Here is a 13,369-nt window from a genome sequence, read left to right on the forward strand (position 1 = left end):
TCCTCCCGAGCATCCCCCGGGACCAATCCCGCTCCTCCCGAGCATCCCCCTGGGCCAAGGCTGCTCCGCCGACACCACTGGTACCAGAAGAAACACATCGGAGAAGCGTATGGGGAGGGGGTGGGGGGTGTTAAGCCAGGATATTTATATCCTGTCAGATGCAGTTTTTCTAAGGAAGTTTCCCTTTGTATGTTAGAGGGTAAACAATGAAACCATGATCAACCCCTTTGTAGTCGCATAGTCATGTGGGAATGAAACAAATTCAATTATTAAATAATTACTCTATAAAATGTTACAGTTATCGAGGATGCAGAGGTTTTAAAGGAATCTCAACTTTGCTGCTGTAGTACCCATTTTCTCCTTCAATCAAATACTCCAGCCTCCCAGATCATATTCTGGCAATCATTTTAATAAAGCTGGGACTGGGAGAGACAGTGAAAAATATGGCACAAACATCTCCTCAATTGCAAGCAGACTCTCAGTATGATATGTATGGAAAAAGTGACACAAACCAAAAAAATGTAAAGGGAGTGGGGGGTGCGTATATGCATACATGTACCATATATATATATATGTAAACCACACAGAATTAAATATATCATATTTTAAAAGCAGAAACATCTCATTTGAGCCTGAAACTAGGCATGTAATGCATTGTTCCACCACAAAACCAGGAGCTCACCCACACTCTTGGTGGGCAATGAATTCACCAGCCTTTACAAGCAGGATTGTACCACCTCTGTGGAGAAACCTAGTGCACTGAGCAAAATTAGCACAGGTTTTGACGCAAAAACTAGAAATATAAGTCAAGCAACCTCCAGAATTCCACTGTCTATGACCCCTTTGTCAGGCTCATAGACTGCTGTGCTTCATAGAAATGTTCGAATAAAAGTAATTTTAAAAATGTGCCCTTAGGACACTACTAGGACAGTGAAAATTCATAGTGAACAGTCTCTGTAAATGAACTGCAGTGTTAAATAGCAGGGATGTCATTTTATATCTACTAGGGTCAAATGTGGAAATAAAACTCACAGAAAGGAGCCAAATGAATTTGCCCTCATTCTCTTGCATCAATGTTTATCGGCCCACACACAGATGCTGTGGGCACGATCCAGTCCTGTAAGTCCAAGATCTAGCAGGAAATATTGCCAGCAGTACTTATCAATGAATCACCTGGTGAATGACCAAACTTGTTAATGAAATCTGGTTATTTTCCTAATTATTGTTTTCCGCCCTTTTTTCCCCCCTTCATTAAAATGTAACCAAAGAGTTTTATAGTGTAATCCACTTGCAGATTCTGAGCATTGGCTTCAGTTTTTGTGGTTTGCTCCTTCCTTGCTAAACAGCTAAAATGACCCAGCTGTTAGTCTAAACCCAGGGAACTGGTAGCCTGGGGGCAGCCAAGAACATGTGCCAGCCATTCAGAGGAGAACTTGATTCTCCCCAAATGGATTTCATTGTCTTTGCCTCCTTATCAGCCCAGATACAGAGAGTTCCCTATGTCACAGCTGATGCAGGCTGGTGATCATAAATGTGAGCTATAGCCTGCTTGGCCATCACACACACCCAGGAATATACTGGTGGACTTGGGGGAAAAAAAAAAAAAAAAAAAAAAAAAAACACAAACCAGAAAAGAGGATTTGCAAGACCAAAAAGTTCAGCTACAGAGTGACTTCATGTACCCACAGCTGTGAGAATGCCAAGGACACATCAGGCACAGCAGTGATAATGGCACAGGGGTGCACAGCCAGGAGATGCTATAGGATAGTCTTGGCACTTCCTGGGGGAGGTCCAGTCTCTCTGCAGAGCCCTGGTTTATTATTGTTCACCCAGTGCAAGAAGGCTGGTCCCTATATGGATAAAATGAGTTCACCATAGGCATTGCTTTGGGTGATTAGTGTTGTCCCCAAAAGGCATCAAACTGTGTTTCAGCAGAGCCATGCTCCATTTTTTTCCTCTAGATTCTTTTCACAGGCCAAGGATGTGTGTTGAGAAGAGGAAACTTCAGCAAGAGAAAAAACAACCCCCTACCCATCCTGCTATCCTTTGTAACTCAAAAAGCTTCAGTAAGAAAACAACAAAAAGAAAAGCCTGATCATGGTGTGGAAATCTGGTGGAGCAGAGAAAGAATCAAAGATTTTAAGCCACTCAGATATTAAAATGTGAGTTGCATTTACAAATTCTAGAAAAGGGAAAGTGCAACAGTTCATGCAGCTATAAATTATGCTACCTTCTAATGAAAATAAAAAAGAAATGCTTAATAATGATAGTCATTCAGAGTCATTCAGAGCAATTTTGGCCAAAGCTGTGAAGCCTGTGTGGGCTGCACTGTTTCTGGTGGCATATAGCTAATTTTCTGTCAGATATTGTATAGAATTACAAAGTTGGTTATTATTCCAGACTTTACTGTGTTCTGTTCCTTCTATACAGATACTGCAAGGGTGAAGGAGGGTCAATTTGGGTTAGACATAAGGAGGATTTTAGGAAGGGTGAACACTGGCACTGCTTGCCCAGAAAGGTGGTGGATGCTCCATCCCTGAAAACACTGAAGGTCAGGTTGGAGGGCTCTGAGCAACCTGGCTGAGATAAATATGCCCCTGCTCATTGCAGCAGGGTTGCACAATATGACCTTTAAAAGTCCTGCCCAACCCAAAGCATTCTATAATTCTATGACTACTCATGATATTTACATATTTCTGAACCTAATGTAAATACTAACCGAGTCAAGCTACACAGTTGCATGTTAGAGATGTCATAAAAAAATCAATCCATCATAACTACCTGAAAGACTTTCACTGGAGATTATTTCCATATGTTTGGAAGGGAAAGGGAAAGTTTACTTTGAGTAGAAGGAGTTTGTTTCAGCTCTAAGCAAAATGTATAAAAGCAGCCAAATACTACAGGTATTGTGAGTTCTGTACATCTGAGTGTCAACGAAATGCTGGACCAAGAGATCTTGCTGCACTTTCCCATCACCGAGCATGAGATTTTTTTTTCTAGGAGATCCTGTGAAATTGCAAGGCAAGCTCATAGGATAAGGTCCTTTTGCAGTGCTAGAATTGCTCTGTGACAGCAAAGACTCAACTGTGCAGGTGACTCCTAACCCTCCGTGGATGAGCCCACAATTATTTCGGCAAATACCTCTCAGATTTCCTTTCGGGCTCGCTGCACACCATCCTGGATTTCATGAAAGTTGGCCTTCCAACTCGCTCATCTCTCGTTTGCTTTGTAGGTTAAGTGGAATGACAGACCCAGACTAATAAAACAGAAGAACAACGTGGGAGCTATTGAGAAAGAGAAGAGGAACTGAGGTGACCACACAGTCCTGGAATGCGTTACCAGCCCAAATATTAGAAATTCATTATTCAAGTTGTGCCACAAAGCTCAGCTTAAGTGTTATCTTCTTCCACAGCTGTTTGAGCCTAAAGGCTCTCCTTTCCTTCCCCAACCACGAGGATATTTACCTGTGGGACAGAGACAGTGGTTGGTATCCACAGAGGTAAAAATGCTTTTTTTTCCCTTTTACTTTCCCACACCTAGCCCAACAGCAGTCTGTGAGAAGATACAAGGGATTAAAAGGATTCCAGAAGCTTTATCCAGAATGCCAGAACACCCATAAAGATTCCGTATGAATGCAATAAATAACAGATCACCAGCAGAGGTACATCCCAAAGCTGGGAGACCACCCGGTTGTAGCAGAACCCATGATCCTCACCCATAGGTGGGAAACTCAGAACAGCACTGGAGAATACTGCACAGAGCTCCTAAAGCAGCACTCAGAGTCCCTTGACCCTGCAACACATCTGTAAAAATCAGATCTGTGATCTCCTGCCAACCTGCAGCAATGGGAAGCCAAAGACAACTCACCTCAGGATGCAGCAAACCCAGGGCAGCACAACACATGGAGAGGGAATGATGGGGAAATTGGGTGCTGAAAGACCAGTCCAACTTGGAGGACATCAGAACACAGAAGGGAAACAAATGGGTAGGAGTTCTTTGAGCCTATCAACTACCAGTCAATGTTTCTACTCAACAGAAAGGGAAAAATGTTTTTTTAAGATAAAGACTGTAAGAATGAGGATGTTTGAACTGCATCACAGAAGGGGAAGCAGGAGGAACAACTCAATCCAGGATACCTACCCAAACCTCCTACTGAGAAATCTGAAAGACAGTAAAATCTCACCCTGCTTTCTGGCCCACACCATGAGACACTGTCGTGTTTAATATTCGAATGCATCTTCAGCTGAAGCTGTGGGTGTCCAGCTTTTGCCAGGCCACAGCTGCCAAAGTTCACATACACGATACTATTTCTTGGGTTTATAAACAGCTTCAATTCCAGTCATGCATGAGAGCCAGGGCTGTCCAGACAGGAATGCTCAAGACCCCTCTGGGACACTGAGACATCCAAAAAGAGCAGTTCTCAGTAATCTGAGCCCTGGCAAGATGCTAAAGCAACTCTTTACATCCTAACATGGGAGCCCAGAGCTTCTGAAGAAAGAAGACAAATGTCCCATATAGGTATAGAGGACTTCTGAAACTTTTAACCATAACACCTGAGGAAAGAAAGAGAAACTAAACATGCATGAGTCTTTGAAAGTACAGACACACAGAATCATCATATAAATCTCACACTTTTGCTAAAATGCACAGCTATCACTTTTAACTAATGCCTTCTCCTGGAGAAGCCTCACCTGAGGGCAGGACTGCTGCAGTGTGGAATGGGGACAGGACCTGCCCCAGGGGACATAAACAGGCAGTGGCACAATGTGAAGAGGGTGAGGAACCCAATCCCTGTCCACCGCTCTGTTGAGGTTGAAGCTGGAAAAGCTATTGTTTCACACTACCAAAACAAATTCAGACACTTATAGGAGAAATCATGAAAGAAAATGCATCAGGTCCTGCTTCTGTCAGCAGAAACTCTGTGTGTGTGTGTGTGTGTGTGTGTGTGTGTGTGTACATGTACCTGTGTACTCAGGAAGCATCTTCATCAGGAACAGACTTGGGTGTGGGCCTCTGATCCAGGTGAAGAACATTCAGTGCTACCTTCAGGATGCTGCCTTAGCAATGATTTCATTCTGCAAGTGGATGTGGCAGGGGGGCCTGCCAAATGAAAGATCAGCTCTGGGAAGGCCCTGTGCAGCCATACCCATGGGAGCTGTGTCTGCCAGCTTCAATCCTTTAATTTTCATTGCCGACTCTTCAGCTGCTATAATTAGAGCAATTTTAATTGTCAACTACAATTTATGGAAGTGTAGGATAAGAGCCTTTCCACAGAGAAGTGTATCCAGTCTATCTCTGGTAACCAGATGTTGTCAAGCAAGAGGAAGAGTGGGAAGGTTAGAAAGACAAGGCACAGCAACATTGAACCTGTGCTGCCTGAGATTATTTGTGCATCATTAGCCATGGTGCAAACCAGGAGCCTTCTGTTAAGAAGTTAATACTTTACAGGTATACCTCAGCTCTCACACACACACACACACACAGAAGTTAATACTTTACAGGTAAACCTCAGCTCACACACCCACACACCTACACCCACACACACCCCCCGGAGAGCCATGGGATTTTTGCAGGGAAGAGTGAAGGTGTCACCTTTTTTTTTCTTTTTTTTTATTTTTTTTTAAAAAAAAAAAAAAAAAAAAAAAAAATTTGGTCAGAATATATTTTTTTCCTGGAAGAGCCCACAGAAATTTAGTGGGATTTTTTCTTGCTACCAAACCCAGATGTTTTAAAGATTAAATTCTTGGCTTTATATTTGTAAGATAAATCTCATAAAGGAAGGAAAAAGAACACATTGTGGTTCTTAACCCACAGCCTAAGGCAGCCCTGAGCCTGGGTCATTATCAGTTATTATGCAGTGAAATAGGTGTCCACAAAGGAGATGGTGCCAAAAAAACCCATCTTTGAGCATCTCTCTCCTCCTTCCCATCCCTCAAATCCAAAAGCTTTGTGTTTGTGTACCATGACTGCCATCACATCAGATAAATCCATACCTACCTACTAGTAGATGTGATGAAGAACAACTTGATTATTTGTTTTCTTTCTCTATTTGAGAAGTCTCCAGGTTCGCATTCACCCAATTATTTTTTATTTTAGATTGTCAGATCCACACACCACCTATTCCTCCACTTCAAATGTTTTAGAAATCTCCAATGCTGCTCTTCCTACAAAATCCTTTACGATTTTTCTGCAAAGTGCAGAATAGTTTCTTTAATCATCACACTGGTTTAGGACATTTTGTCCTTTCTGAATAAGTGGTCTCACACCTCTGAGTCATCAGGGCTAGAGGCTGAAGATGCTGGCTCTGATTCCTCAATGTGCAACACTGAAAGGAGCCAATGCATCCAGTTTTAAAGTCCTTGCTGCAAAAATGACTCAGGCACTGAGGAATCTCAGCCTGGTTGAAGGGAGTTGAAAGGACTTAGGATCCCATGGTCTCTGTCCTTATATCTATGCTAAAAAAGTATTTCAAGAAATTTTTCAAAACTTATGCCTAAAATTCCAGCTATATTCAATTATTTTTCTTTCATCACAAGCCCATCACCTGTGCAGTTTTGCCCTAATAAAAAAACCCTGTTGATATTTTTTTTAAGAACTCAGTAACTGCTTGTAGTTTCAAACAGTACTAGGGGATGCAGAACCTGAGATCTGCCTTCTGAAAAGCCTTTGAGACCTGCCTGACTTTCCTATATTATCTCCTCTGCCTTTCTCCCTGGAACAATATCATATCTAACCCAGAGGGTCAACCCTCTTCTTTCTCAGTGGAAGATCTTTCTCGGTCCATAGTTCCTCCTACATATGAAGAGTGACAAGTCTCCAGGGAGAGCACAGAGCTTTGCACAATGTGCACAGCGACCTGCCTGGTGCTACCACTCCATGGATGTCTCTGCAGAGTCAGAAAGATCTTTATTACTGCTGTGATTATGCCAGCAAAACCGTGGATGATGAGGTGGGGCAGTGTCAGAGCTTTATCAAGACTCATCTGTCATGACTCTCATGACTTAACTAAAATATCTCGTGAGCAGGGTGGCCCTGCCAGCTAAATATTCACAATATCCCAAAATAATTGCAATATTTCTTGTTTCTCTATACAGCACCCTTATTCAGACCAAACTAAGCCTTCTCTGCTTCCAAAAGTCCTTTAAATACTACATAGGCTAAGACTCCCTCCCAGATGCTCTTCCCACCCCCCTCACTGATCCATGCTGTACACTTTTTTCATCCCTATTTCCCCACTCCCTTGCATATGACAAACAGAAATCTGCTTTTCATTGGCCAACCAATCCCTCATCACATGGGCATGGAGAGGGTCCAGAGAAAGCCAGTTCATTACTGGGGAGAAGTTATCCCCACTCAGTGGTTTCTAAGCACAGCCTCGCAAGCTCCAACCCCATGGGTGTGTCCAGGAGGTGACAGAGCCCCTGAATGCTCCAAGGAGCAGCTTCACCTGCTCTGTTCAAGGGAGAGCCTGAGCTACAACAGTTGAGACCCAGGAGATTTTTTTTAGGCAATTTTTTAGGCTGTTTTGAACACTTTTTAGATACTTTTTAGACCAAACGTGCTGCTAGCAGTATCTGGATTGCACTCACTTGCCTTCCCTCTCAGCGAGCGCATGTGCCTGCATGCACTCACACGGATTGTCATGCCACAGCAGGTCTTTTGCAAAAATTTTTGATACCAAGGGAACTCAGGACAACCACTGCACAACTTAGAAAGCTCACACACATCTGCTCTAGTGACAGTGTTTGGGGGGTGGGGGGCACCTCCCCCTGTTTGATTTTTTCCTGCTGAACAAAAATGATCTGCGGTAAGAACCAGCTTCCCGCAGGAGCGCAAGAGGTGCTGTTGGTTTGTTGTCAGTTTTGCGGTGTGTTTTATTTTACAGAAGAGGCTGCTGTTATCAGCATCCACGCTGGGCTTATCTCGGTGCCATCTGCTGTCGCACAGGTGTTCCTGGTCTGCCGCTTTCCTGGTTTAAAGTGTCGCTGTATCCCACAAAACACGAGCCGGCCCCTGATGGGCAGCGCTGCCACGCAAAACCCCCTGTGCAGAGCAGTGGATATCACCCAGCTCCGAGCACATGGATGCCCAGACACAGTTTACACGTGTAACTCCGGGAACACCCCGCCTCAAGCTGGGTGGCCCAAAAGGGGCTCTAACATCCCACTCAGCGCCAGGGTCCCCAAGGCTCCCCGAGCCCCGAGTGCAGCGCTGGCTCCGGGGGTGGGGACAAGGCACCGCTCACCCCCGAGGACAGGCGCTGTCCTCCCGCCGGACCCCACCGCTTCCCACGGCTGCCCCCAGTCCAGCCCTCTCTCCCCGGAATTCCACCCAAGCTCCGGGTACGCACCGGGGAAAGTAGAGCGAAACTACGGCACCTTTGGGGAATGAGAGGATTCCCCGGACCGGTTTTCCCAAAGAGGAGAGGGAGGAAAGCGGCTGCTGCTGCTGCTTGGAGCAGCAGCTCCAAGAGGTCGGGACGGGGATCGAACCCTCCTCCCTCGCCGGCCCCGAGGCAGCGGCGGGAGCGGCTCCACCTGCGGGAGCGGCCGGCGGCACCTCCGGGACCCGGTGCCGGTGCCGGTCCCGTTCCCGTTCCCATTCCAATCACGGCTTCGCCCGCCCCGGCACCGGCACCGGGACTGCCTCGGTCCCGGCACTCCTGGGCTCCGCTGCCCGTCGGGAACCTGCCCTTTCCCCTCCATCCCGGTCCCCTGATAGCCTCAGCCGAGCTGCTCCAGGCAGCAGTGGGGGATCTCCTCATCCTTCTTTTGCTCCCTGGCACAAAGAGTAACAATACAAAGGAAAAAAAGAAAATAAACGAAAAAACAACAGAGTTTTCTGTGCTGATCCACCTGGATGCTGAGAAGAGCTCAACTGAGACACCTCTGCCTCTCTCCTCTCCTCTCCTCTCCTCTCCTCTCCTCTCCTCTCCTCTCCTCTCCTCTCCTCTCCTCTCCTCTCCTCTCCTCTCCTCTCCTCTCCTCTCCCGTGCCCACCTTCCCTCATGCACCGCACTCGGCTCTCCCAGCCCACCCTGCAATAAACCCAAGTGTGTTTGCAGAAGACAGGTCTCCCCGGCAGTTTCCAAACTCACCTGCAAAATGCTGCTTGCTGCTAGAATCCAGGGCAAAAGCCACCTCATCCCTGGAAGCCGGGATTAAATACATTTGATTGAACCCAGATTTAGAGCCGTTTTGAACAAAAACACCGCTTCGTGGAATGCAGAGCAATCCTGAACTGGCAACCTAGCCTAGGCACTCTGCCTTTTTCTCTTGGCTCTTTGGGGATTTTATTAAAGACAGATCTGACGTCACGGTGAAGGACAAGCCCTGCATTTTTCCTCTGGAGAAACTTTTCCTGCCTTCACTTCTTCATTTTTGTGTGTGGTGTTGTCCCACCTCCTGCATTTCAGTGCATCGCCGTGAGCCAAAGGGCTCTTAAAGGGAAAGCTGCAGCGCCGGGGTCCAACACGCTGCGATCTCAGCACAGCTCCGAAAGGCTCAGGGCTCATCCCTCCTGTTGCTGAAGGCGTTCAGACTCTTGCAATGTAGCTAGTACAGCAAGAAACGTTTGATCTGGCTTTACTGGTCGCAATCAGTGACACGACACGTATACAATTATTCACAGATGTCTGATTTATTTGATTTTTTAAAGGAGTGACTTCATTTGAAGAGCAAAAGGATATTTGTACTCTGCACACCCTGTGGGAAGCAGTCTGACGACTCCTTTGGGACTCCCCTCTTTACAGAGCAACCCTAGACCACACGATCCCCTGCCATGCTGCACATGATTTCATGATTTCATGTTTTCCTTCCATGATTTCAGTGTTTAGGAGTGTATCAGCCTTGGTGCAGTTACACTTCTATCCTGAGCTAGCAGTGGGCACGACAAACATTGTCCAGGTACATGGGAGTGCAAACCCCACCCTGAACCCAAAACTCACCCCAAACTCTCTGACCACCTGTATCCCTGCTAATGTATGCCCTGATTTTAGCTGAGAAACGTCTGATGTATTTTTCTTCTTTTACTTAGGCATAGGTGTATGCTTTTCCCCAGCCATTCTAAATCTGAATTTGAAAGAATTTAAAGTCTCTTTCATCCTTAAACTGAAATAGAATATAATAAGGAAAATGAGTGCTAGGAAAGGGAAGGAAAACCCTGTTAAACAGCTTCACAGGTCTTAAATGTAAGAGTTTATTTATGGGCTGAAATAAGCATCAAGGTAAATTTAGAATTTCTTCTTGATGTGACAGGCTGGGCAGTAACAGGTGGGTGAATCACTCTGGTGGCCAAACTAGAACCGAGATGTTTCCTTAACTTCTGCTCAACTTTTGCTACCATCTGGAACTCAGGTGGGCTGGATTGGGTTGGGAGGAGCCACTCCCACCCCCTCACCCTAAGCAGCCATCCAACACAAGAAGGACATGGAGCTGTTGGAATGAGTCCAGAGGAGGCCACTAAGATGATCAGGGGGATAGGGTACCTCGCCTGTGAGGAAGGGCAGTGAGAGTTCAAGTTATTCAGCCTGGAGAAGAGAAGGCACCAAGAAGACCCTTTAGCACTTTCCGGTACAGAAAAGGGCTCCAAGATAGCAGGGGAGGGTTCTTTGGCCTTCATGTAGTGACTGGACAAGGAGAAATATCTTTATGCTGAAAGAGGCTAGATTTAGATTAGTTATTGGGAAGAAATCCTTCCCTGTGAGAATTGTGAGAGACTGGAACAAGTTCTCCTAAGAAACTGTGAAGTGCTCAAGATCAGGACCTCTGGTCTTGGGTGGGGCTCTGAGCAATCTGGTCTAGTTGTACGTGCCCACAGAAGGGGGATTGGAACCAGGAGATCTTTAAAATCCCTTCCTACCCGAACTATTCTATGATTCTATCCCAGCCCTCCTGGGTATCTGGTGCTGTGTGGGGTTTGCTCCTCAGACTTGGCACAGCCAGATGCTCAAGGCTAGAGCTGACACTGGGTGGGGTGGGGTGGGGTGGGTGGGAAATCTGCTCTTGCCGCTTCTGGTCACACAACAGCTTCTCCCTTCATGCTGGGTGACATGGCATGGGCAGTTTAATGGTTTCACACCAGCTGGACCAGGGAGCTCTAAAAGATCAGTTTGTGTGACAGTCTGGACAGACAGCTGCTCTGGAAGATGATTCAAACAGAATTAAATGTAAACTAAAGGAAGTTCCACAAGCTGCCTTCCTCCTCCAGCACCTTCACCCCTACCACAGCCTCTTCCCAGGACTCACAGCCCTGAAGACCAGGACCAGGATTGTGTCAGGTTCTTCCAGAAATATATTTATTCTTCCTCCTCTATATCATCTCCATTTTTCCTCACTTCCTCCTCTGTTTGTTCATTCCAGCTTTTTCTATTTCAATATTTCTCTCTCACCCTGCTGTCACCAGCACATCCTTCCTTGTCCAGTGTTGATATTCTGCTGGGGAATGTGGAACAAACCCTGCTATCTTGGTGTCACCCAGGTGGTGATCTTCTGCACCTGGATATTACTGAGTGCCAGACTTTGGGCTCCAAACCTCTAAGACTTTAGCACAGAGTAAAAGGCTCAGATGTAAATCTGACAGCTAATATTTCATACCAATTGTGATTGCTGGCTTGGAGATGAAGGAGCCATGATAGCAGGTCTAGAGAAAATGACTTTCCAAATGAAGGAGGAACAAGAGTTCAAAGCTCCTGTGATATCAGACTACAACATCAAGGGAAAGAGCACTTTAGAAATGACATAAAAATGGCATTTTATTGGTTTTGGATTTTTCACAAAAAACTTTTGGCTATCTCCCTCTCTTTGACTATTTCCTCAACATATTTCATTGCCTCAGTGAATTCCTTAGTAAAATCTGTGGTCAAGTGTGTCAGCAAGGATGAAGTCAGAGATGTGGACATCTGGCTGTTTGAAGCTCCACAGCCCACCTCAGCTGGCTTGTGAGTTTGTCATGAACTTAAGAGTGATCGTAAACCAGGAATTCTCTTTTAGCTTGGACGAGACAGGGGTCAAGCACTGGGCCTGCAGCCCCAGGGCAGGGGTGCTGAGACATCCAGGTGCTTGAGCAGCCTTTCTGGTAGTGATTCCTGTGTGGATACGGCACACTGGGACACTTACAGGTGTGTCTGTGTGTAATGTTATTTCATTAAATCCCAGATTACAGGGACATTTTGGCTCTTGTTGAACTCTTTGATAGTAGCAGCCCAAACCTGGGCTTCTATGAGTTCTCAGGTCTTTCTAAGGATGACAATGCTAAAAGAGATCACTGCAGTCCTGTCTCACAGGATCCACAAGATCCTGGGGGGTCTTGTGCTGACCCCAGTAAGTGAAAGCTCTAAAGACACTTCTCTGTCTAGTTCAAAGACTTGAATTTAAGATCTTCAAATGTTGGAAAATCCACTTCATGTTTTGATGAGTTCAGTTACTTCACTATTAAATATTTGTGCCATATTTCAGTCTGAGTTTGCTGGTTTCATCTTTCTGCCAATGTCTGCTTGGCTGATGAGAATTCAGCATCTTCTTCCAACATATAAATATGCAAAAGTTCCATAAATCACTGCTGACTCTTTAATAAAACAAGGAAGCCTCATTGCTTTTAATTCCCCATGTCAAAGTTGCTTTTTGGCAACTTGAATGTAATAATTTTATGACTTTTATCTCTTTCCCTTTCCCTTTCCATGGACATTATATCTGCAAATGCCACTATCCATCACTCTACAGCCATCAACAGTGAACAGGAAATAGACAGCATGTCCCAGCTCAAGCTAGCTCTGATCCTCTCAGGCTAATGCTTTAATATCCCTTCTTCCTCAACACATCCCTTATGCCTCTAGGCCACATAAACAGGTTTCTCAATTTGACTTAATTTTACAGTCTTCTTAGAACAAATGAACTGGGAACTAGATTGATGTATTTTATGCTCTTTGATTTGTCTCACACTTTTACTGAAGGCTGTAGGAAGCCAAAGAATACAGGGAGTATTAAGAACAGAAAGAGAGCTCAGGGAGGATGGGTACTGTTTTCTCTTGGAAATGCATGGCAGGAATAGCTCCTTGCCTGTAGCAGATTTCCTTTGTAAATAAGTGATATCAGAGTCTACCTAAAAGTCCAAGGGAAAGAAAGGAAAAAAAACCAAAACCAAAACCAAATACAAATACAAAAAAAACCCCCAACAACAAACAAACAAACAAACAAACAAAATAACAAAATAACAACCACCCAAAACCAACCACACAAAACACCTTGGACTTTCCTGACTCATAAAAGGTAAAGGTAATGAAAGAGGTAAACTCATGAACCTGATTTTTAAATGAGCCAAACCGCTAGTTGTTTTAGTTTCCTATCAGGGTGGTCTTTCTTCTGCTTTTCTC

At 45.2% G+C, this 13,369-nt stretch overlaps 1 protein-coding gene across 1 annotated transcript in view; it reads right to left on the reverse strand.

Moving 5' to 3' along the window:
* CCN4 (cellular communication network factor 4) overlaps nt 1–9,291 on the reverse strand; it is a 34,509-nt gene extending 25,218 nt beyond the window's left edge. The window contains exon 1 of the mRNA XM_040067813.2: nt 9,098–9,291. Within this exon, the coding sequence (XP_039923747.1) occupies nt 9,098–9,145 (48 nt within the window). The 5' untranslated portion in view covers nt 9,146–9,291. The remainder of the gene's footprint in view (nt 1–9,097) is intronic.
* Nucleotides 9,292–13,369: the final 4,078 nt, after the last annotated feature.

This window comes from Hirundo rustica, chromosome 1 (genome assembly GCF_015227805.2).
Source record: "Hirundo rustica isolate bHirRus1 chromosome 1, bHirRus1.pri.v3, whole genome shotgun sequence".
Lineage (NCBI taxonomy): Eukaryota > Metazoa > Chordata > Aves > Passeriformes > Hirundinidae > Hirundo > Hirundo rustica.